The sequence below is a fragment of the Apis cerana genome, linkage group LG8 (assembly GCF_029169275.1).
Source record: "Apis cerana isolate GH-2021 linkage group LG8, AcerK_1.0, whole genome shotgun sequence".
In the NCBI taxonomy this organism is placed as follows: Eukaryota; Metazoa; Arthropoda; class Insecta; order Hymenoptera; family Apidae; genus Apis; species Apis cerana.
The window spans coordinates 11,393,181-11,419,415 of record NC_083859.1 but is presented as its reverse complement, the minus strand read 5'-3'; the positions used below and the strand labels follow the sequence as shown (position 1 = coordinate 11,419,415).

Sequence of the window (26,235 nt, the reverse complement as noted above, 5' to 3'; positions counted from 1 at the left end):
AGGTATAAAATGAAAATCGTTTTTAAAAAATTGTTTGATACGCAACTATTTCAAATGATATGAATTTAAATATAATATACGATTAACAATAACTTTTCGGTGTAAGATATCGTATAACATGGGTAATTAATTCTTCTTTCAATTTAGAATTACACCTTGTTGCAAAAACAACTCCTGGCCCTTTCATAAAAATGACCGATCTGAAACCTCGGAAGAAACTTATATCGAAAGGGAAAAAAAAGAGTAGTAATAACAACGGCCGGAGGATGCATATAGGAGGTTTCGAAGATTTTGATTCCCATGGACACGATGAAGATCTTGGTACTACGCAAATTATGGCTGGTAGTACGCTTCAAGAAGGCCATAGAACAGAAAGGCCATTGGTATCGCCATCGCTACCTCCACCGTGGTTAAATATTAACACTGCCAATTCGAGGCATTGTTTGGAACAGATCACGCTATTTTTATTAATCTTAAGTATGATATTTATACTTTAAAATATACGTTATTGAGAGAAAAAAAAATATAACAACGAAATTAATATTGATAAAGAATTAAAACGATTCGGGAATAATTATATTTGATTAATTTTTATATAACTACGAAGAATTTTTTTATATTAAAATAAGAAATTGTGTCGTTACTTTTTACGACTGTGATAAAGACGAACAATTTAATAATTTATATTTATTTATATATATTTATTTATTTGTGATTATTGGAGACAAATTTAGAATTCGTTTATACAATTTGAGAATCTCTTATAGTTATCGTTATAATTTTGTTATTTTTATTATAAATCCTTAATAATTCTTTTTCGCAAATCATTATTTTAAAAACGATAATAATAGTAATACAAAGAGCAAAGTTTAATATATCTCGATAAGTTAAACTTGTAAGCTTTAAAATGTTCCCGATCGTTTAAGAAAAGTCATTGATTAAATGATAGTAATTAATTGCTTTATAAAAGTAATTAGTCACCAACGTTTACAATAAAATTAAAGTTTAGAAAGGACAGTCAATGAAGATTTAATTCTTATGGAGACAAAAAAAAATATAGGTCTTCCCTTCATTCGACGAAACAAAGATGAATATATATATATATATATATACATATTTATATATACATTTAGATTTAATGAGATATGCGGCGCGACCAACATGACAAGGTTTCTCTTAACGATGTAAATATTTACATGAATAGTCTATGAATTTAAATTGACACACTAAGTATTAGATTCCAATTACGACGAAAAACATTACATAAATTTTAGATAAATTGTAATTTAAGAAAGTCTTCATATCAAATTTTGTCGATCTAATATGGATTTTAAACATTTAAAATATATATAAAATAATCAAATAGAAATATATAATTATATTTATGTTCTTTAAATCTTTTATATATTTTTTTTTATCTTTTTATGAAAAATCAACTCTTCTCTGATCACACATAATTTTATTTCGTATATATGATAAACTTCTACTTTATATCTTATTAATATTTTATTTATACTTATTTATATTACTTTATTACGTATACATTTTATTCTGCATATCATATATGGAAGCTAAATATAAAAATTGCAATTAAAATCTCGACTCTATATGAAGACTTTTTAAAAATATTCTTACTGCATAATAAATTTTTATATTTTCATTACATAAAAACGTGAAACATATATAGTCTATTATAGTCATTTATAATGATTTATGTAACGTATAAATTTCATTACGATAAAATACAATACAGAACACTCATTTGGATTATTTTATTAAATAAAAAATTATAATGGTTTCGCGACGCGACTAGTACATATCTCAAATTTTATGTCTAATTAAAGAGATGCAAAAATAGTTGTTAGAAAATTATATCATAATTTTTAATTTCGATATATATTTTCTATTTAAAAAAATTCTAACTTTTAATCAAAATTAAAAATCAAATCAATTTAATATTCGCAAGAATGATTTTTTTAATGATTTTCGAGCGATAAACATTAATATTATAAATCAATATTTATATTTTTACATTTTAATGTATTTAAATCTCTAATTGATATTACTTTTGCATCTCTTATGCTTTTATCTGCATTTCAATTTACATAAATCTTGTGCTTTACATATTATTACTGAAATGCAAATACAAATTTAATATATCTTGGTAAATAATAATAATAAGAATAAAAATAATAATAAGAAAAAGAATAAAAATAATAATAATAATAATAAATTATTAAGTTAGATATTACTATATTTTGTACAGTCAAAAGAATTGGTATTAAAATTTTACTTGTGTATATAATTTGATCTCATCAGTAATATTTTTTATATATTTTCATCAATAATATTGTTAAGATAAATGTTTCTAAATATTTTAGAAATATTGTAAATGTACACTATGCAACTAATTTTATAAAAAAAACTATATAAAAACTATATATACTTTATTTTTAAAACAAATTTATCAAAAATTATTTTTGTACATTAAAAAGAATATGTTTAATTTATAATATGAAAACAGTACATTTAAATATAAAACATTTTTTAAACATATTTTTTAATAGAAAAATAAAATGATTAAAGATCTTGAATTTTTTTCTTCTTTCTTTTTCTTTTCTTTTAACAAAAAATCAGAGATATTATGTTAAATTTGTTTAATATCTTACTTTAGTATGCTAATTTCATAAAACATAATAAAAATCAATAATAAAAGGATTTGTAACTTAGTTGCATAATGTACAATATATGAATTCTGAATTATAATATCTCTTCTGATCAAAATATATATCACAAATCTGCATCTTCCATACATTTTGTATAGTATTTTCTTACAAAATATTCTTCACTTAACAGCAAAACAAAACTCTTTCTATTGAAATTATAATAATATATCTATTACAGTATATTTTTAAATTTTTATATTTTGATTACAATATACATATGTATCACTTTATATATATTTCATATTCATAAGTATATGATTTAAAGTAAATATTACAATTGATATAATATTAATATCAGTATATTTAAAAAAAATTTTTTTGTTATTATATTAAGTTATAATGTATTAAGTTTGCAATTATTAAATAGCATAATTATAATTATTTATGTATTCAGTTTTCTTTTTACTTTATGAAATAAAATGAGATATTAAAATATATTATAATCATAAGAAAGAGTTAAGTGTTATATTTAAAACTAACTTTTATATGTTGTACATAATTAATTACAAATTCATTTTAGTCATTTAATAAAAGAATCATTTAGTTAAAAAAATTATGATATACTAATATATGAAATAAAATACACGACAATAAATATGATATAATGAAACTAAGCCTTAAGAACCTTCTGAGAACATAATATATATTCATAAATAATAATATATTATACTTTAAAAAATACCATATATAAATATTATTATAATCTTTAATTTTTATATATATGATAATTTTTCATAATTTAATATACAATCATTTAATTGTGTAGTACTTGCTTTTTAAATCTAGTAAAATATGATATTAATATAAATATAATTTATAATATAGTTTATAAGTTCAAAAATAAATTACAACAAAATAAAAAAATTTAATAATTTATTTAATCTATTTAATAATAATTTACAGATAATTTATATCAATAATGTAAATCAAATATTCATTATTCTCATTTATATAAAAACTAAATTCTCTGAGGGTTTTAAAGGATAAGATAAATTATTTATTAAAGGATAAAATAAATTAGTATATTTCCTATATAAATATGTATATGAACAGCAAGGAAATATGCATAAAATATCCTTTTATTATAATGTTATCCTATAAATATGATGAATTTATTGGCGGTAAATATAATATACATGTACACGGTAATATATAAATCATATAGGACCATGTTTTGTGTATGTATATATAGTTATAAAAACACATATAACAATATGTAACATGACATGTAAATAAGATAGAAACAAATATGGCATTGTTGATGAAACTTTAAACTAGAAAAAAAATTATTAGCATATGAATATAATATATGATATAATAAATATTAAACGAGACCTCGTTTTATATAAAATATCATTAAATGGTCTCAAAATGTAACATATTAAAATAAAAAGAATGTTTAGTCATTTGTTAGATATGTATTCTATACATAACATATACAGGAGTCTCTCGTTACGCCATTCAAAAAGAGTGCCACCAAATAATACCGTATATATAATTTGGCGATCACTCTTCAAGAAACCGATGTCGAGACAATTGTTGTATTTATATATGTGAAACAAAAAAATTTAATATATAATATATGATATATAATAATATAAATCGACAGATTATCTTTAGATAATATAGTAAGAGAAATACCCTGTAATGTTACAAATAAGTTGATGTGCTCATTCATTACATTTCTCACAACGAAAATTTAAAATTGCCTTTAATAATTAAGTTTTAAAATCTAGTTGATCTTGTTTTATTACACTAATTTTTTTTATAAAATTAATAATTTAATCAATTAATTTTTAAAATTTAAGTTTTTGACATTTTTAATCATTTTTGATCAATTAAAATCGTTATATGAATTATAACAATCAATATCAATATTTTAAATTGTAAAGATAGAAAATCAATATTAATATCGATTTATCAATATTGTAAATTAAAAAGAAGTTGAGTATGCAAAAAATCTTTGTCTTTTTTTTTTTTAATTCATTCATATATATTTTGATAAAAATTTTGATTATTTATAATTATTGACTGAAAATTATTTAATCATTTTGTAAATCTCATCATGTAAATCTGTAATAAATTAGCATAAATATTTATTTTATATATAAATACATATTTCATATCTTTATATTATGTATCAATTCATAAGAAAAAACAAACTGTTGTGTTTAAATATTTAATTTTAATTCTAATTTATATCAATTATACATAATTAATATTTTGTTAAAATATACTAGTGTAACAATTAAATATTTTACAAATATTTAAATATAAATTATGTTTTATTAAAAATTATAAGATGAGCTTTAATAATTTTAAATATTCCATAAAAATGCAATTAAATGTAAAAATTATATTTAATCTATAAACATATAAAATTAAAAATAATTATTGTATGACTATGACTATGACTACTCTCATGTAACAGGAGGCAGATATAAATACAGAGACAAACAGATTACAATTTTACCATATTATTATTAAATTCATAATTGAATACAATTTGTAAAGAGACTTTGTTCTCTCTCTTTCATTATCTTTTTGTGTATCTTATAATTTTAGTTTAGTTGGGTAACTTCTATTGTATATAAAATGTAATCAACAGTCTGAGATTATGAAATTATACGCAGCAATAATAGTAATATAACTACTAACTTGTGTCATTAATCAATAAATGATTATTTATCTTTTATAAATTAAAAATATAAAAATAACTTGCCTTTATCAGAATGTAACAATAAAGATAATTAACATACAAGATAATAATTAACATACAATTTAAAGATATGAGAATCAACAGGACAAATTGCGATAAAAAACGAGCATCGTGTACAACGTACACTGTATGATAATATTAAATTCAGACAATAAAATGTTATTATCGATGTTATTGTATGAGTTATGAATTTTTATGAAACCTTCTTTCCTAAATTTCTATCTTATATCTAAAATAATTCATTATTTTGTACTTGATTTATTTATTTTCCAATTATAAATAAATATTTTCAAATATTAATCATATTTTATTTAATATTATATAAAAAATAAATACTTTATTTTGAACTTATTAAATGAATTCGTTTAACAGTTTTTATACGTTCTAAATTATTTTGTTTTTCTATTTCAAGAACATGTCTTAATTTATCAATATGATTCGAATAATCAATTTCATTTATAATAGAACTTAAATCCAATTTATCAATATTTGGTATTACTTTATGAGCATTATTCAACATGTGCTTAAATATTCCAACTTGTTTTGGTGTTAATATAGATATTGCAGTACCAGATTTACCTGCACGTCCTGTCCTTCCTGCTCTATGAATATAACCATTTATATGTTTAGGAAGATCATATGATACAACCAATTGTACATCTGGAATATCTACTCCTCTTGCTAATGCATCTGAACATATAAGTCTAAAAATATAATTTAAACATAAGAAAATTTTACAAAAATATTAAAATTCAATTTTTAATATAATAATTAATAAAACATACATTTGAATTTTCCCATTTATAAATTTATTAAGTATTTTTTCGCGTTCTTTTGACACAAGTTGGGCAGAAAGTTCTCCAATTATTATATTTTTTTCAGATAAAAGCGACTGAAGTAGGATTGTTAATCTATGAGTAGTTTCTCCAGAGTTTGTAAATATTAATGTTTTAGGTGTTACATCATTATTGATTATTATATGATATAAAGCTGCTGGTTTATATTCTGTTGCACATTCTATTGCTTGTTCTTTTAATTCTTTAGGACTTGTATAACGACCTATGAAATTGCCTATTTCTTTATCTAAATTTATATCATCATCTTTATCTGTTACCAAAACAGATGTAAATAATATTGGTTGGAAAAGTCCAAGACGATTTAATTTTTCAGGATCTTGTGATAATGTTGCACTGAATAATAATTTTTGTGCTGGAACTTCGCTATTTAAAAATTAAAAAATTATTAATTTAATATTAAATAATACATATATATATATATATTTGATTACTTTAAAAATTGTAATCACAAACCAAGAATGTAAGTTAAAAAGTGTTAATCGCGGCCTTCGATAATGAGGATCAGGAAGATATTCTAACCAATCTGCAGCTTTATCTGCTTCATCAATAATAAGAAATTGAAGATCATTCAAGGAAAATCCTGGTGTTTTTAATATATGATCTATTAACCGTCCAGGTGTAGCAATTATTATGTCTACAATAGATATGTATTCCCCTCTAGTAGCTAAATTAGAAATTATAAAAAATTTTATAAATTTTTATAATTAATCCATATTTTATAAATAATAGAAATAGTATAATTTTGATATATGAGTATTTTTAACATACTTTCTTTCAGAATATTTTTTTGCTCTTCATGAAATATTGATGCACCAGAAAGTAAACCAACTTTTAAATTTGTATGTGATGTATACGTAACAAAAACTTTATAAACTTGTGTAGCTAATTCTTGAACTGGTACAACAACTAAGCAACGTACTTTTGGAACTAATCGAGATTGTAATATTTGAATAATTGGTAGAACATATGCCAAAGTCTTACCTAAAAATTAAAAATATATCAAAATCCTTAAATATATAATTTTGTTAATTAAAATTTAAATCAATAAAATTATAATATTATTATTTCATTATGTCTATAAATAATATATATTCATACCACTGCCTGTAGGAGCAGATACACATGTATCCCTTAACCACCATTTCTGTTGTCTATCTTCATTACATTTTAATAGCCAAGATATCATACTAGCTTGAACTGGAAATAATTTATTGATACCATTAGTTCTCAAAACTTCAATAAGTTTAAGATCTAAAATTGAATGCAATTCTTCTAAACTTGGACCACTATCTAAATCAACAGATATGATTTTTGGATTAGTTAACCATTCTGGTAATATTCTCTTAACTTCATAGCTTTTATGTCTAGTTTTTTCACCCAAAACTATAAAATTTGTTTGTTGTTCAGATATTTCTTCTTGTATTTCATTTATTGATTTATTAGATATTTTACTACTATCTTGATCATATGTATTTTCAGCATACAGTGTCTTATCATTTTTTTCATAATTTTCTTCGTTATGAATATTTTTTCTCTTTTTTTTCTTTTTTTTATGATCTTGATCTAAATTTTCTCTTTTTTGTTCATTATCATTTATTATAGAATTTTCATTCAATTTAATATTTTCTATGTAAGCTTCATTAAAATTTTTTGTTTTTTTCTTTTTCTTTTTATGATTCAATTCCTGTGGATTTTGAGAATTATTCTTTTTTATTTCATTATTATTTTTAGCAGCTCTCTCTTGTTTACGTTCTTCTATTCTTTTCAATAACTCACTTAATTGATTCTTTTCATTCTCCGTTTCCTTTTTTTCGCCCTCATATCTATTAAAAAATAATATTTATTTAATAACTACATACATATAGATAATAATAATACTTTGTTTATAGGAAGTATTTATATAAAATTATAAAAATAATATATTAAAACATAATGTAGTTGATTAATTTATTATATTTTATTATTTAATATTTAAAATTACTAATATATTTTGTTATTTTTATTAATTTACCTATTTATTACAAATAAACTCATTTAGCTTATGACCATTCACGTGTTATAAAAGTTTTATAGGTTATATAGATAATAAATAGATTAATCTATATATAATAAGTAGATAATTTATCTGAAAAAAAATTTTTAAATTTAAATTTTATTAAAGTTTATTATATATAATATACTAATATTTAACAACAATTTTATTATGAAATATATCTACATATTTATATAAAAAATAAATTATATATTTATTAACAATAAAAAATAACAAATAAATTTGAAACAATTTATTTATTTATATAAATATATATAATTAATAAAACTTATATAAATAATATAATATATTATAATAGGCCAATATAATAATATAATAATATAATAATATAATAATATAATAATATAATAATAGTATATAATATAATATAATAATATAATAATAGTATATAATATAATATAATAATATAATAATAGTATATAATATTCTATCATATAATAGAATATTCTATTTTTCAAATCAGTTCAATTTCATTTTTCTAAATTTATTTTAAATTTCAAAATTTTTGTTTACAATTTTATAAAATATTGAAAATATAAATATAAATATATTTCACATAAATAATTCATATAATTCATATAAATAATGATAAAACTTCAAGATTAATATTATATTTCTATATAAATTATAAATATAAAATTAAGTTTATTAAATTATTAATTGAGATCGTAGTTTTGTATATATATCAAATTAAACATTTACATGGAACACAGAATAAACCTTAAAACAAAATCTTAATAAAGTGAGTGAAGAAGAGTGAATAAGGAAAAAGATAGAAATAAAGTAAAAATTTGATTGAAATTAACATTAACTCTAAAATGTTGCAAATGAAAATACATAAAAAAAGAATAGAAAATCGAAAAAGAAAGATAGAAATAGAATAAGAATATGAATTAATGATATCTCTCGAATATTAAAAATATCTCTTCATAAGCAAGATAAAATAGAATAAAAATTGAGAATTAGCATTTTAAGCATTTTAGAAAAATAATTTTTTGAAAAAATGTTTTTATTATTCAAAAGATGGCGTCAATAATGAATTCTTATTCTATTCTTTATTTTTTCTTTATTTTTTTGTTCTTTTTTTATATGTTTAATTTACGATACTCTAAAGATGGCGCTGATTTTAAAATTTTATTTTTTCTCTATTATTCTTCCATTATTCTTGTTTACATTATTATATATTATTGGATTAATTACTCGGATTGATGTTCGATTTTATATATATTTAAATACATGTAATACATAATAAATATATAATACATGTAAGAATTTAATAGGGATTTCTAATTTAATAATTAATAATAATATTAATCGATATATCGATAGTATTACTATATATACGAAATCGATATACAATTGATTAGTCATAAGTTTTATATGCACGCTTATTAATATTTTCTTATAGATATATTGATTCATGAAAATTATGAATGATTCGTATGATTCATAAGCTAGTTTTAAGTTAGTTTAAATTTATATTACAGATTAATTATTCGCAAAATAATTAAAAAATTAATCTCTTAAGTTTGAAAATATTAGATTTAAAAATATAAATTATTTTCATATACAAACATATTTAATATTTTTCTCATATTTATTTATTGAAAATAATCGATTAAGAAATTTATTATTTCGTAGAATTGATTAAATATAACATATTTAAATATATTTAAATGAATCAATGAAATATGAAAATGTAAAAATTCAGTATAAAATTTATTTAAAAAATAGAAAATGAACGAATAATTTCACATTTAAATTACATATATAATATGTATATTAATAAAAAGAAGGACTAAAAATTATTATGCTCCACTTTTATTTTTATTTATTAAGTGTAACTTGTAAGAACTTCGGTTCGTCACTCTTCAAAGAACTTTGCATTTATATATATATAATATCATGCAATCATTTGGCCTTGTTTCTTGAAAATCTTGGGAGCTAATTCTAATTATCTTTCTTCGTTACATTATGACATTTTTTACGCGATACGTCATCGAATCTTTGTTATATCTCCCACCAAGAGATTCTTGTCCTACTTCTCTCGAAATATTGTAACTAGAATCTTAGTATATTTAGTGTACCCGGCGTACGTTCATGTAATCACATCAAAATGCTTATATTTATTTGATTTTCAAAATCAGCATAGTGATATCAAATTTAGGTTTTAATAATATTTTAATGTTTTAAGTAATAACAAGAGATTTATATTTACTCAATATTTACAAAATAAAGATACAGTTAAATAGTAATTGCCATATAAAGTTGACATTGTAAAAAAAGACATGTAGTAAAAGAAGTTCTATTATACAATTTCATAAAGTAAGATGAAAAATTTTATATTATTTTCATATTTGATATTGAAAATTTATAATATTATTAAATTATAAATACATATATATAAAACATATATATGAAAACATATATGAAAATGATATTAACAAAATATATATATTTTTTTTATTTTTATAATATAAATTTACAGTAAATATATGGGACAAATTATCAAAACGTCATAAAATTGTGTACATATTTACTAATATTACTATTATATTTACTAATTAATATTAAATTTGTTTCGTATAATTTTTTGTTGTTTGTAAATCTACAAATTATTATTTATAATACTTACATTAAATCATTATATGAATTATCCATATATTAAGTCATCGTTAAATCTTATTTTCTTGTTAGCAGTACGTTCTCCATTACTCCCACCATTCCTTCAGAGAATATCCACAGCGGAGCACCAATCTGTCTCAGTTGGTGACGACAACCGAACGGTATTGTTACACAGAGAAGCCGAATAAAGTTTGCAACTGCTAAAAAAGAAGGTAAGAGCCACACCCCGAATACTTATTTCTAGATACCGATCAATACGAAATTTAAAATAATAGTATCTTCACATTCTTTTTCATGCGTGTAATTGAAATAAGATTAATTGCAAATTCCAAAGATATTTATACCGAACCAATGACATCATCGTTCATCTCATAATTTTGATGATAAAAATATGTATTTCCGATTACAAATAATTATAAAAATATATTTTTTTTTATATTTTAAAACATCAATTTTATGTAGAAAAATAAAAAAGAATTAATTTAACGTTAATAATTATATTAATACGAATGCAAATAACTTATGTTATTATCTTTTTCCTTAAAGTATTAGCATTGTAATATTTATACCATAAAATGATGATGATGAATATAATACGAACATATGATAAAAATAATGATTAATAAATTTTAATTTCGATTTAATATCTGAATTTGTATTCTAGCGAATTCGAAATGTCGGCCAGTCAATATTATCATGTACAGGTAATTTAAATCTAACTTTTATAAACTTTTAAAAAGAGTGGATTATCTTCCAATAACCAAAATACAATCGATTTTATTTTTATTCACAGTGTACACCAACGGTTTATCCTGCTGATCCTTTTGATCCAGAACAAGATGCATCTCTCCTTCGAGCCGCCATGAAAGGTTTTGGCACCGATGAACAAACGATAATCGATGTTCTTGCCCATCGTGGTATCGTACAACGACTAGAAATAAGCGATAAATTTAAAACTATGTACGGGAAAGATCTGATTTCCGAATTGAAATCAGAACTCGGCGGTAATTTCGAAAAGGCTATTTTAGCATTGATGACACCATTACCAGAATTCTACGCTAAAGAACTTCACGAAGCGATTTCTGGAATGGGAACGGATGAAGGTGCTCTCATCGAAGTGCTAGCGTCCCTTAGCAATTATGGCATAAGAACCATATCCGCCGTCTATAAAGAACGTGAGTCTTCTCTCAGTCCAACGATTTTTAATAATATTGCGCGATCTTTGTAATTATTATAGTTTGGAAAATTTATTATTATATTTTATTCTTATGTTTGCAAACGCATTATTCAATTCGATATATTATTTCTTTTTTTTTTACAATTGAACGCTTATATTACTTACTTGAATAATTTAAATTCATTTAAATAAAATCGTGATTGGCATCATTTCCAATTTGATTAAAATAATTTCACAGTCATAAAATAAACATTATGACAATTGTATTTCTTATACTCTGATTCATTGTGTAACCGAGATATCATTCATCTTGGGAATAACGTCAATGATTTACTCGTGAAACAATTCCGCGAAGAAATTAGTGGGGATAGTACTGCGTCAACTAAACGATGTGAGAATATCAATCAAGAAATAATGTATATCAAACTTCAATACGATTTGATTATTATAATTCATACTCGCTTTATAATATCTCATAAACGAATGAATATAAAGTTATGCATAGATATATTCTTTTAATTAACGATTTTTTTTCAATTATATTTTTGAATTGGCACAAAATTTATAATGATATATTCTTGCAGTATACGATACAGATTTGGAAGAAGATCTGAAGAGTGATACTTCTGGACATTTTAAGAGATTGTTAGTTTCACTTTCATGCGTAAGTAAATTTTAATTTTTTTATATATTTTAATACGCACTCCCCCTCCCTCCTCCCGCCTTTTCTCTCATACAATATTTTCGATAATAGTATTTATAAATTTAAAATGAACAAAACATTAATCTTCTTATTTCATTGATATTGTTTTTCTTTTGGAAATTTTTCGTTTAATCTGGAGATGATGGAAAACTGAAAAAAAAATATTCACGTTAAATATATAAGAATTAAATTTTAATTTGCATTAAACATTTGTTAAAAAGTATTTAATATAATATATTATTACAATATTGTTATATAGTAATGGATTAAATAAATTATAAAGTAATAAACAAATGAATTTATTATTGAATTAAAAACTTTTTCTTATTTATAATTATTGTTCTTGTTGAAAATAAAATCTATATCTAATCGATATTTTTAATCGATTATTTTTAAATTGTTCTATATAGGCCAATAGAGATGAGAATCCTGATGTTGATGGAGAAGCTGCAATTCAGGATGCTGAAAGATTACTTGCTGCAGGAGAGGAACAATGGGGAACAGACGAAAGTACTTTTAATGCTATTCTCATTACTAAAAGTTATCCTCAATTACGAAAAATTTTCGAAGAATATGAGCGTCTTGCTGGTCACAGTTTAGAAGATGCTATTAAGAGAGAATTTTCAGGATCTCTCGAAGACGGTTATCTTGCAGTTGGTAAGATCAATGTTGCATGATAATAGATTATATATTTGATTATTTAATTCGTTGTATTTATTTATACTTGCAAATGATTACATAAGCAATTAATTTTATGTCTTTTCTCTAGATTGTCTTTTAGCAAATTCAAATATTCTCAAATATTGTTTAAAAAATATTTAAAAATTATACTTTTTGCATTTGTTTACTTTTAGTAAAATGTGCACGAGACAAAACTGCATATTTCGCGGAAAGATTATACAAAGCGATGCGTGGATTGGGCACAGATGATTCAACATTGATACGTATAGTTGTAGCTCGATCAGAAATAGATTTGGGAGATATTAAAGATGCTTATCAAAAAATCTATGGACAGTCGCTCGCAGGTGACATCGATGTAAGTTAAACTTTTGATAATAATTTGTATTAAATACTAGTAAAAATGTTTCTGTAATTTTTATCTTTATTGTCTGTCAAATTAAAAATGAAATGTGTATTCAATGTGTCATTTAAAGGTTATTCATTATTTTAAGTAATTTTTCAACGATTGTAATTGAAAAAAATTGTATTAACATTGTGAAAATCAGCGATTTTTTTACAGAAACATTTATACATTTAAATTTAATTTAATCAAAGCAATGATGCACAATATATAAGCACATACGTGTCTTAATTTTTTGTAAAGCACAAGTACCTTTAACAAGCTAGCTCGCTATATCTTGGCTGCCCATAATTTTCCCTAAATTTCAGGATGACTGTTCAGGAGACTACAAGAGACTATTGCTTACTCTACTTGGATGAAAACATTTAATTGAACAACTTCTTTTGTTTTTAAATCATATATTAATACCAGGAATTTTCCTTCATTACATTCCGCGAAGCTATTATACATATATATGTTTTAACTTGAATATTTATTTTAAATTACATCTAAATTATATCAATAATTAGCAGGGATTACGGTATTATGTTAATTTTTTTGGTTGGACTTGTTTAATTATTTTATCGTGTATGAATTTGCTTATAAAATTATTTCGTTTGCATCGAAATAAACTGCTCTAATCTCTGTGAGACTTATTAAATGAAAATAAATGAATAATATGTTCCTTTCTTATTATTAAAAAAAAAGATTACATTGAAGTTCATTAATTTATAAGACAATTTATATGCCTATCTAACTAATTTTACTAATTAAAAATAGCTTTTACATAATATGCATGCATATGTGTATTATTCTAAATCTGTATATAAATATATTATTATTTTGCACTCGTTTATTAACATTGCTTTTAATTTTTCCCACATTCTGTTTGCATTTACAGAGTGACTGCAGTGAAGATTTTAAGCGGCTTCTGATCGCGCTTTTGAATTAAAGAAAGTTATGGAAAGGAATACATGTTTACATTAATTTTATTTATAAGAAATATGATATGGGCATCTCTAACATAGATGTTAATAACATTCGTTTAATATAATTATTGTAATATATAATATATACTATATATTTCGTTTGCAATAAATTTGCATTTCTTTTATTTCTTTTTATTTATCGTGAAGTGTGAACGAGAAAACCAGTATCTTTATTTTCCAGAATGATTGCAACGCTGAGTGGAAAAGACTTCTGATCGCAATGTTGAATTAGAAATAAAAATTTATTTAATTAAAATCTTGAAACTTATTCAAATAAAAGTTGTGATAAATAAAATGACTTTTAATCCAAAATATATATGTTTATTTTTATTTATTTTCCAACATCAAATGAAAAATTATTTTTTGTTATTTAACTATATAAACATTAGAATATTTTAAGAAGAGAAAAATCAAAATGACTTAAAAATGTATTATCGATGTAATAATTTATTAAAAGAATTACAAATATAAATATAATATTTTTAAAAAATGTTATATTACTACTTGTATAATAATATTTTATTTTTATTTATTTGAATATTCTTATCATTACAAAATATTAAAATAAAATAAAACTATCGATATTAAAATAAAAATTTCGATTGGATTGCCAATTCCATTACCATTAGCGTTAGTAGAATGCTATTACTAAGACAACATGGCTGTGCAGTAATGTCATGGCGAGGGAAAATAAAATTGGATGATTGTGAATAAAAATAATGTAGTAAATTTGTGACATCATAACATGATTCGTGACATCATGAAAAAAACTGCAGGAGGACATCAAATATAAGATAAGATAAGATGTATTGATTCATATTACACGAATGACGTTGTTGAATGTTGAATAACGTAATATATATTTCTTCAAAAATTTGTTTGGTAATGGGCAAGGTTATTTTATTCTGATGATGCAAATAGAACACCCGTTATTTTCCCCACTTCCATTTCTAAGTTCCACTACCATATTACTATTTTCTCCCACTCTTCCAATGATCAGACTTTTCATGGCAACCTTACCAACGCTGACACACAATTACAATCAGATTTTTTTTGGCAACTGGCAACTTTGGTTTCGCGTGCTTTCGCATTATTTGTAGAGATTAGAGACTTTTTCTAGAATTTAAAGATTTAGTGAAGCTTTTATAATTTTATATTGTTTTATTTTATTTAAAATTCTAATATGAAGAAGGAATCAGGTAAAATAAATATTTAATATTTTTATGTCAATATAATTTTAAAAAAATATTCATTTTTTGAAAAATATAAGTATTTCTATTTATTATAAATATCTTCATTAATTTGTTTTTTAAATATTTATTAAAAATTTTTAGAATACTTTGTTATATAAGAAATTAACTAATAATGAATATTTCATATCTTTTAGGCATTGATAATAATGGTACAGCTACTCCTGGTCCCAGTAAAATTAATATAAACTGTGATATAAAAAATATATCAAGTAAGATATTTATTTAATACCAAATTACTTTAAATTGAAAAAAGTATATAAGTATTTCTTAAATTATGAAAAAAAATATCTTGTTTCTTTAATCTTTTGAAAATACATTATTAAATTTTATTAATAATAAATATTATATAAATAGGTATTGATAACAACATGATTCCTTCTCCGAGGAAAAAATTTAGAAAGAATACATTTCGTGATGCATGGCTTCAGGACCCTGATTTTGCATTGTGGTTACAAAAATGTGAAGATCCATATAAAGCCAGATGTACAGTTTGCAAAAAAACTCTCATAACTGGGAAAAGTACTCTGCAAAAACACAATCGAACACAACTTCATAAAAGAAATATGAAAGGAAAAAAAAATGAAGAAGAAGGTGTAGTGAAAAAATCATCAAGCTTCATTTCTGAAAGCATAAAGGAAGCAGAACTGAGATTTTGTTTGGATATTGTAGAGCATTGTAAAAGCTTTAACTCATTTGATCATATTGTTCGAATGATCCAAACAGCATTACCTGATTCTAACATAATAAAAAATGTGTCCTTTAAAAGAACTAAAATCTCATCCATAATAAAAAATGTAATTAATAAATCTGTAATTTCAGAAACTACTAAAATATTACAAAATAAATTACTTTCAGTTTTAATAGATGAAAGCATAGATATTTCAGAAACCAAAAATTTATGTATTTTAAGTAGATACATACATGAAGGAAAAATTCAAACATATTTATTAGATTTGGTTTATATCAAGGATACCACATCAGAACATTTATATGAATGTTTCCTACAATCTTTAGAAAAACATAATCTATCTTTAAAGAATATAGTTGTTGTTCCAATAGATAATACAAATATTATGTTAGGAAAATATAATTCATTAGTTTCTTGCTTATTAAAAGATAAGGAAATTGATGTCTTCCCATGTATTTGCCATTCTATGCACTTAATTGCATGTCGTGCATGTGAATGCTTACCAACACATGTTGAAGAATTTGTATATTCAATATATTCATATTTTTCTAAAAATCCAAAAAGACGGAATATTTTAGAAAGTACTCAAAATTTGATAAAAATTGCACGACAAAAAATAATTCAACCATCTGCAAACCGATGGTTAGCATTGTTAGAATGTATAAAAAATATTTTAACTCAATGGACAGTGTTATTTTCGATATTTGCAGAAGCAAATATTGAAAAAAAATCTGCTATTGCAAAAAAAATATTTCATAATTTTAAGTGTCCATATACAAAAGCATACTTACAATTTTTAAATTATATCTTACGTTTAATTACTGACTTCAATATGCTTTTTCAAAGTTCGGAAATCCTCATTCATTGTTTGCTACCGGAATGTTTTAGATTTTTGAGATGTTTAGGTGGCCATTTTATTAAACCTAATTATATGGAAACTCCAAATTTACACGAAATTAATATTTATGATGAAAATAACATACGTCCTTTAGAAGAAATTATCATTGGCGAAGAAGCTTTAATAACATTAAAAGAAGCTAAAAAAAATAATACAAAAGATAATAATAGAAAAATCTTAGAATTTTATGTAAATATTAAAAAATTTTACCAATGTGCTTTTGAAAATACTGTAAAAAAAATATCTTTTGGTGATCAAATTTTAAATTCTTTAGAATTTTTAAACCCAAATATTGCTTTAAATATGAAAAATCACAAAAATCAATTAAATTTAATATTAGACAAATTTAAATCTAAATTCAATACATATGATGTAAAAGATGAATGGCATTTGCTACCTTTCTATTTTTCACAAGAAGAAAAAGAAAAATTATTACAATTAAATATATCCGAATTTTGGGATGAAGTAGGAAAAATATATAAATTTCAAAATATCGCAAAAGTAGCAAATTTATGTTTATCATTGCCTCATTCAAATATAGATATGGAAAGATGTTTCTCTATCATAGCAGAAATTAAAACAAAAGATAGAAACAGATTAAAACCTGAAATGATTAGTGCATTAACTAGAATTAAATTAGACTTGGAAAATAAAAATACAAATTGCATGAATTATGAAATTACTGATGAAATGTTACAATTATTTAATTCTAATATGTATAAAAGAGAATATGTTTCAAAAGAATCGGTTGAAATTCGATTATCAGATAAAACAGATGATAGTGCTAGTGAGCATAGTGATAATTAATATAAATTTAATAATTAAATATAAATTATATTTATGTACATATGTATATATCATTTCATATGTATATATGTACTTAGTTCTTTATATATATATCATATTGTAAATAAATACCTTCTCCATTTTTTACTATTTCGTGTTTCCTTTTATATTTAATCAATATTATATATATGTATATATATTTGAGTTATTTTATTGCGAAAAAGAAAATTTAAACTATATTTTTAAAATATCTGACATTAATATCACTAAAAATTAATACCATTAATTTTCGTATAATGTATTTTGTATATATATGCCATTTTTTTACAGAAAAATTTTTACACAAAAATTATAAAATGTAATGATTAGAAGGAGGTGATGATTATTGTCTATAAGAATAGACAATAATAAAGAGAAAATAGATGACAATGGGAAACTTGAAGATTGACAACGTAAAAATGCGATAGAATATTTTCATATTAGGATACAAAGATATATATATGTAATATGTATATATATATATATATATCAAAAACAAGAAAAACCAAATATTTAAGTATCTGACATGATTTATTTCACATATACAACTATTAATACAGATGTGTCATGTTGGTGATACTTTATTTATATCTAAGCAATTGTGTAATCATGTCCCGCTTATACGATGCAATGTTCTAAATGTGAAATATAGGAAAAGAAAAACTTGTAACTAGCATTGAGACAAAAGACAGATTGTACGTAGCTGATTATGCGGTTAATTCGTAAATGGTATGCGAGGCGATTTACGACAATATATGTTTTAATTATTTTTCTACTTATCAATAAGCAAGCGAAATTTAAAACATACATAGATCACATGAAATAACCAAATCCAAATGTACGTTTTATAGCATCCCAATAATACCTTTCCCAATTTTCTTTTGTAGATTCTTCCTCACTGTGAATAAACAATCAATTTTTACATAAAAATTATTGTTAATTAAAATGTTACGGAATATTGTCAATATTTTAACAATATAATAAATAAATTATATTTTCAATTTTTCTATTTAATTTAATTTAAAATGAAATTTATAAAATTTTTGAAATATCTATATAATTTAAATTTTTCATGTAAATTAAATTCATAAATAGTGAATAATATCCAGCATTTCTGTCTTACCTAACTGGTACTCCTACTTGTGTTAAATTAACTTCAGTATGATCGCTCTTTTCAGAGATATCAATAGTCACATCACTAAAATGTCCATCAGGCCATTGTTTGCAACGCCATCTTTGAACAATCTTTGTAGGCGTTATATCCACAAAATCACCATGTATATTACCACCAAATAATTCAAATTTTCCTGCCTTCTTTGGTTCGAGTTTGACCGGTCCCTTTGTAAATGCTTGAACCATCTGAAAAAAAATATTAGAATAAAAACTGTCATTACTAATTTTAACAAATTTCATTAAAACCTGTATACATTTATTAAATACCCAAATAAAATATAATTGAAAATTCTTTGTAGTATATTCACTTGCACTAACATGTAAATATAAAAAAAAAAAAATAAAATTACTAAATATAATAAAACCTAAAAAAAGATACTACAAAATAATATTGGACATTTTGAAAATAACAAATAATTACTTCAAATAACAAAAAATAAATTTATTTAAAACAAAGACAATTTCAAATAAATTTTAAAATTTTATTTGAAAAATTATTTTTAAATAATTTATTTATTAAATATTAATTATTTTAAATAATAATACAAAATAAAAGTAACAAATAATAAAGTTTTTCATATATTTAAATTTAAACATAAGGTGACTTTAGGAATTAGAAATTTCTCATAGAAATATTTTATCATAGAAAAAAATTTTTATATTTCTATGATAAAATTAAATAATTAAATATAATAAAATTTAAATATTTAAATAATATTATTTTTTTATATGATTAAAAATATTAACAAACAATTTTAATTATTTAAGATATTATATATATATTAAATTGCATATAATTAATAAGTAAACTGTGGATATTTATGCAAAATAAAATTTTTATCAATATATTTAAATAAATAGAGTTTAAATAAAAATTTCTTTTATTCATCAAATATTATGATGTATACTATATTTTGAAATGCTTTTTTGCATCATATATATCATGAGTGCATAATTGTATAAATTTTTCTGCACAAAATTTTTTTATAAATGCATAAATATTCGCAGTTTATTAACTGAATTTCATTTTAGTTATATCAAAAAAAATACTTTTTCATTATTTTGTTTCTATCCATTATATGTCATAGTTACCTATTATTTACGAATAATTTAATCTAATTATTTTTTTAATGTAAATTAAAAATTCACATATATGATTAGCACAATTCTTTCTTTCTATTCATTTACAACAGTTTATTATATGCCAAACGAAATTATCAACATAATTTAAAACCTATAAATTTTTTCCTATAGAAAATAATTTTACAAATGATAAAATTTGCCTAAAAAAATCTACCATTTTTTATAACATAAAGGATTGGATTAGGGATATCTATCAACAAATTAATAGGATAATTTTCAAGAGGAAATTATATTTTAAAAATGGAATAAATCAGTATTAATGTTAAAATGTAAAATCGTCCTTTCGAATACAAGAGATAAATAACAGTTTCTGGACATTCAACAAAGATAAATTTTAAATAATAAATGATTACAAATAACCTTGAAAAACTAACATGTTATGAATCAATGAAGTCAGAGTGGTTTGATTTTGAAATGTCAAATATACATACATCCAGACAAGATTTGGAAACATCAAAATATTATTTTTGAAACAATGTAAGATCTATTTAGGGTACGTTTTCGAATTTTGAATAGTTTGGAAAATAAATTTATATATATATATATATATGGAACACCCTGTATATATCCTAGATCTAAAAATAAATGACAGGCTAAATAGAACAATGTCTTCAAAAAAAAATTAATTATACAAAAGGAACTTTCAATTTGATAACATCTTCATATTTTAAAGTTAAAACTAGAAATGTATCATAAAAAGCTTCCATGAACGCTTTAATTTTCAGAAGTAAAAAGAAATGTAATTTTTAAAATGCAATTTCAAAAGTTTATCTTACATTATATTGTTTTATATAACATTTGATTATTTATTGAATATTTTATAACATATGATATTTTCTAAAGAACACCTTATATAATTGATTTACAAAAAGAATATTTTTTTTACTATTAATATTTATTTATCTTAATAGAAAAATGGCCAAAAAAAGACAAGTTTGTTATTTGGTAGTTCATCTTTTACTAATATTCCAATTTAGAATTTAAATTATTTTATCTATTTAAATCATCTTAATTTTATCATTCATTAAATTCAAAATATATTTGAATATTTTATAATTTATATCTCATAAATTATAGCAATACAAGCTAAAGATAAACAAATAAGCGTTCCTTCTGTGCACTAACCTTTTTACAAATTTGTCTTCAGTATTAGCACTCTGTACCTAAATTTCATAGTGATAGCTGAATTGTCTTGTCTCATCAGGAAACAAATAATTTTTTAGATCAGCCTATAAAATAAAACTTCATTTCAGCAGTCCAGAATTTCATTACTCCACCTATACCAGAATAAGCAAATATAAAACAATCATAAATCCTATCAACAAATACTGTATCAACAACTATATACTAATAAGTATTCTCCTATATAAAAAGAGATAAAATATTTAATTAAATATGATACATAAGGTGTCCCAATTAAAATGTTATAAGTGTATATATTTTTATTGAAACTATCAAAGATGACAATCTTTTGTGATTTATTTCTGTTCATTGTAATAGATGTAAAAATTTGCAGCACCTGGTGAGATAGAAGTATACAATGTTTCTACGAATTATAGATCAATCAAATAAATGATAGAGAATAATGAAAAGTATTATTTACTCAATAAAAATTTAATTTTGCTTAAATAAAATAACCTTATTTTAATCTAATTCAAAACCACCATATAATAATTATTCAGTTCAAACTAAATTTTAATACATAAAATTGTATTTCATTATTCACAATTATTAATTATAATCAAAAATTTTTATTTTATATAAAATATATAATAATAAAAATTTTTTACTTTTATATATAAATTTTTTATTAAACTTTATTATAGATTATGTAATTAGTAATTATGTTTACAAGCGCGATAATATTTATTAAATATTTTTATTAATATTATTAATATTCAATCCATAATAAAGCAACTAAAATGCAGAAATATTAAAATAAATGTATTTTCTTTATATTCATTAAACTTTTATTTCAGCACTGCATATTCCTATTAAATTAACTTTATATTATATTTAATTGTTTTATAATAAATTTCTAAGTTGCAAAAAAATATAAATAATAAAGTATTTATAAATTAAAAATAAGAAAAATTTTTAAAATGCTAAAAATTTAAAAAAAGAAAATAGATAAATAATATAAAACCAGAGTAACAATATTGAATAAAATATTAGAAATATATAAAAAAAATATTATAATAATTAGAAAATTAAAATATATAAAATTATAATTAAAAGTACATGTATGTATTTTTTAAAAATATAGAATTTTACAAGGAAAAATAATAGTTTTCTCATAAAAAAAAAATTAAAAGAAAAAAATAACACAATGAATAACATAATAATTAAATAATTATATTTTTATATTTTTATTGTTTTAGAATTTTCGATTTATTAATTTTTGATAATTTAATGAATTAATATTGTGTTTTAAAAAATTCATTAAGTATAAAATAAATTTGAAAATGAATAAAAATTCTACACACAATACGATTTTATATAGTTTTAAATGTCTTAAATATCATGAATAATTGCAATATTCTTACCTCCACTGACGTAAAAACGTTATAAAATTCTTCGGCCCTACATTGAAACTTCTGTTGTTGCTTAATTGTTGTTGTTGAAATTTTACATCCTAATTCTTTTTTATTATTCGATGAAACTACAGTAGAGTTCATTTGCATCTATAATAATTAATTATGTATTAGTTATATATAATTATATATGAATAAAACAATAAATTTAAAAATTTGAAAAATCTTTGAATCAAAAAAATCAAATTTAATATATGTTATATGTATAATATAAATCATATACTCACTTTTGCATTAAATCCAGAAGTGATATTTGAAATATTTTCCTTCACATTATCCTTTTTAGGTAAAATCATTCCAACTGTGAATTCTATAAAAAAATTATATTAGTATAAATTAAAATAAATTGTTAAAATTCTAAATTTTGTAAAAAAAAATTGTTAAATTATTATTATTAATAAATTTAATTTACCTTCTTTTAAAGAAACTATATATTGCTTCAATTTATCTCTAATAAATTCTTTTCCTTTTGTATGTAGAAAATGTTTTACTGCTTCTCCTTCATCTGTACTATCTTCCAAAGTAATTTCAATCTATAAACCAAGTAATTATAATTAAAAAAATTAATTAGATAAACTTAAAAAACATAAATGTATTAATAATTAATAATAATTATTAATAATAATATTAATAATATTTAATGATTATTAATAATATTTAATGAAAATTTTTAAATAAAAATATAATAATATATTGATATTCATTTAAGTTTTTTCTTTAAAAAAAAATTACATATAAAAAAATTATATATACTTTATGTTTTAATTAATATATATTGAATTAATAAATATGAATTAAATGATTATGAAATTAAAATTAAATATAATTATATTTTGTAACTATGTTTTTTAAAATACTTACATCTACTTCAGAAATTTCATTTTCCTCAGAGAGATTTGGAATGTTTATTTTACCCTCAATCTTCTTATCAGATACTTTATTGGATTTCCATTTCAAAACAATATTCCATTCATAGAAGAAAATTAATTTACCTTTCCGATTATTTGCCATTGCCTCACCTTCACATTTCTCTACTTCTGTTACTGTACAGGAAGCTAAAAATAATACAATTTTTTTTAGATTCATATTACATATTAATTTTAACACACATGCAAATAATTAATATATGCAGGAAGACATATTAAATTATACATATTATCAATTATATATTTCTTCAAAAATATATGAGTAAATGAATAACTTTTTGTCATAATTAATTTTATTATAATTATATGCAAATATATATTATAAATAATTATTAAAATAGACCAATCATATTAAACTTAGATCAATTTTATTTTTATAATATTTAATATGATTTGCTTTATTATACATTATGATTTTATTAACTATTAATTATATATTTTTATTATAATAATATATAAAAGAAAAAATGCAAACCTTCATCTCCTTCCATCTTTAAATTAGTAAATAATTCTTTTATTTTCTCTTGGGACCAGGTACAAGCATTTTTCTCTGTCCTTGAAGAATATTATTATATGAAAAATATTATATTAACTTTAACAAGTAAAATATAAATTTTTAAAAAATTTTAAAAAACTAAAATGTTTTACAAAAATAATTAATTTATTAAATTTACAACATAAAAAAATACAATTTCCCTTTGGACATAAAATTTATATGTATAAAATAAATATAAATTTATAAAATATCAATATTTAATTAACTCAATATATGTACGATATATATAAATCATATATATAATAATATAATAATTTTTTAATTAAAATTATGTCATATTTTGTCATACCAGTGCCAATTATTTACATTAGTAGCATCAGGTCGTTCTTCAACAATCCACCTTGGATCTCCTTCACCCCATTTAGCCATTTTTTTGAAATTGAGTTATTCCTAAAACATAAAAAAAAATCATTTAATAATAAATATGACAAAATATATTTTTAATATAATTTCATGAAAAAATATAAAAAATAAAATTTTATAATTTTATATAAGTATTAGATTAGATTTTAATAAAAACTTATGTATAATATATTAATATAATATATATATTATTTTTAATAAATTTAAAAATATTTTTAATATAAGTTGTATTGATAAATTACAATTAATGCTATTTTAAAAATTCTATTCAAACATTATATCAATTATAAATGAAATTAAGAAACATTATAAATAAGATTAAAATCCAATAGAATAAACTATTAAATATTAATAAGTAAATTAATTCAAAATTTTTTTTATTTTCAAAAAGAAATCATTTAATTTTTTATCACTTTGAAATAGTTAAAAAAAATAGTATAATATAAATTATATCAAAAATATAATTAAACGTAAGAGAAACGAAACCGGAAACACAGTTCATTTTCATTTGAATAAAAATAAGTTTAGACAAAGTATGAAATAAATTTATTTACAATTTATTGTTATTCCATAAACATTTTCAATTCAGACAAATATTTTGTATAGTCTAAATATAATATTATTTAGTTATATTTCACTTACCAAATTTTCGAAAACTATATCGGCTAGAAGAAGATCTTGTCAATCACTCTCTATTTATATACAATTCGATTTTATTATCAATTAAAACTTATTTAAGTACTTAATACATTGTTCTATAAAAAAAATTACTATTTTTTTGAAAGATGCGGAATTCGTTCAATGTAAAAATTCTTTTGAACAAATAAATAACGTGAAAACCGCAACCTTCCACATGAAACTCGAAATTACTAAGGAAACAAAGTTATAGTGGAGGGGATATAGAACC

General features: G+C 21.2%; 4 protein-coding genes across 21 annotated transcripts in view; 2 read left to right on the top strand and 2 right to left on the bottom strand.

Annotated features, from left to right (window-relative positions):
* The window catches only part of LOC107999967 (lachesin), a 74,588-nt gene extending 68,969 nt beyond the window's left edge, over nt 1-5,619 (top strand). For all 12 annotated transcript variants that reach the window (XM_062078984.1, XM_062078979.1, XM_062078977.1 and 9 more), the window contains one exon: nt 148-5,619. In XM_062078984.1, coding sequence (XP_061934968.1) covers nt 148-497 — 350 coding nt within the window. In that variant the 3' untranslated portion in view covers nt 498-5,619. The remainder of the gene's footprint in view (nt 1-147) is intronic.
* LOC108000019 (ATP-dependent RNA helicase DDX51) lies at nt 5,188-11,131 on the bottom strand. 2 transcript variants are annotated; one of them, XM_017060142.3, is made up of 7 exons: nt 10,991-11,129; nt 8,314-8,427; nt 7,401-8,125; nt 7,071-7,283; nt 6,756-6,966; nt 6,231-6,665; nt 5,188-6,149 (listed from the first exon to the last, which is right to left on the bottom strand). In XM_017060142.3, exons 2-7 carry the CDS (start codon nt 8,334-8,336, stop codon nt 5,783-5,785), a joined length of 1,974 nt encoding a protein of 657 aa, XP_016915631.2. In that variant the 5' UTR covers nt 8,337-8,427; nt 10,991-11,129; the 3' UTR covers nt 5,188-5,782. The 2 variants fall into 2 exon arrangements, with proteins under 2 accessions (XP_016915631.2, XP_061934960.1); XM_062078976.1 differs by lacking the exon at nt 8,314-8,427 and having other exon boundaries at nt 10,991-11,131.
* LOC108000020 (annexin B9) lies at nt 11,056-16,582 on the top strand. 4 transcript variants are annotated; one of them, XM_062078989.1, is made up of 8 exons: nt 11,056-11,192; nt 11,645-11,684; nt 11,774-12,155; nt 12,742-12,821; nt 13,271-13,517; nt 13,715-13,896; nt 16,297-16,371; nt 16,517-16,582. In XM_062078989.1, the coding sequence occupies exons 2-7, from the start codon at nt 11,655-11,657 to the stop codon at nt 16,345-16,347; spliced, it is 972 nt and encodes a 323-aa protein (XP_061934973.1). In that variant the 5' UTR covers nt 11,056-11,192; nt 11,645-11,654; the 3' UTR covers nt 16,348-16,371; nt 16,517-16,582. The 4 variants fall into 4 exon arrangements, with proteins under 4 accessions (XP_061934973.1, XP_016915634.1, XP_016915633.1 ...); XM_017060145.3 differs by lacking the exons at nt 16,297-16,371; nt 16,517-16,582 and adding an exon at nt 15,091-15,221; XM_017060144.2 differs by lacking the exons at nt 16,297-16,371; nt 16,517-16,582 and adding an exon at nt 14,822-15,221.
* Nucleotides 12,648-26,235, bottom strand: LOC107999938 (activator of 90 kDa heat shock protein ATPase homolog 1). Of its 3 annotated transcripts, none has more exons than XM_062078988.1 (9): nt 25,971-26,235; nt 25,255-25,355; nt 24,885-24,964; nt 24,345-24,538; nt 23,896-24,016; nt 23,711-23,793; nt 23,436-23,573; nt 19,697-19,932; nt 12,648-13,010 (listed from the first exon to the last, which is right to left on the bottom strand). In XM_062078988.1, the coding sequence occupies exons 2-9, from the start codon at nt 25,332-25,334 to the stop codon at nt 12,989-12,991; spliced, it is 954 nt and encodes a 317-aa protein (XP_061934972.1). In that variant the 5' UTR covers nt 25,335-25,355; nt 25,971-26,235; the 3' UTR covers nt 12,648-12,988. The 3 variants fall into 3 exon arrangements, with proteins under 3 accessions (XP_061934972.1, XP_061934970.1, XP_061934971.1); XM_062078986.1 differs by lacking the exon at nt 12,648-13,010 and adding an exon at nt 14,090-16,686; XM_062078987.1 differs by lacking the exon at nt 12,648-13,010 and adding an exon at nt 19,086-19,471.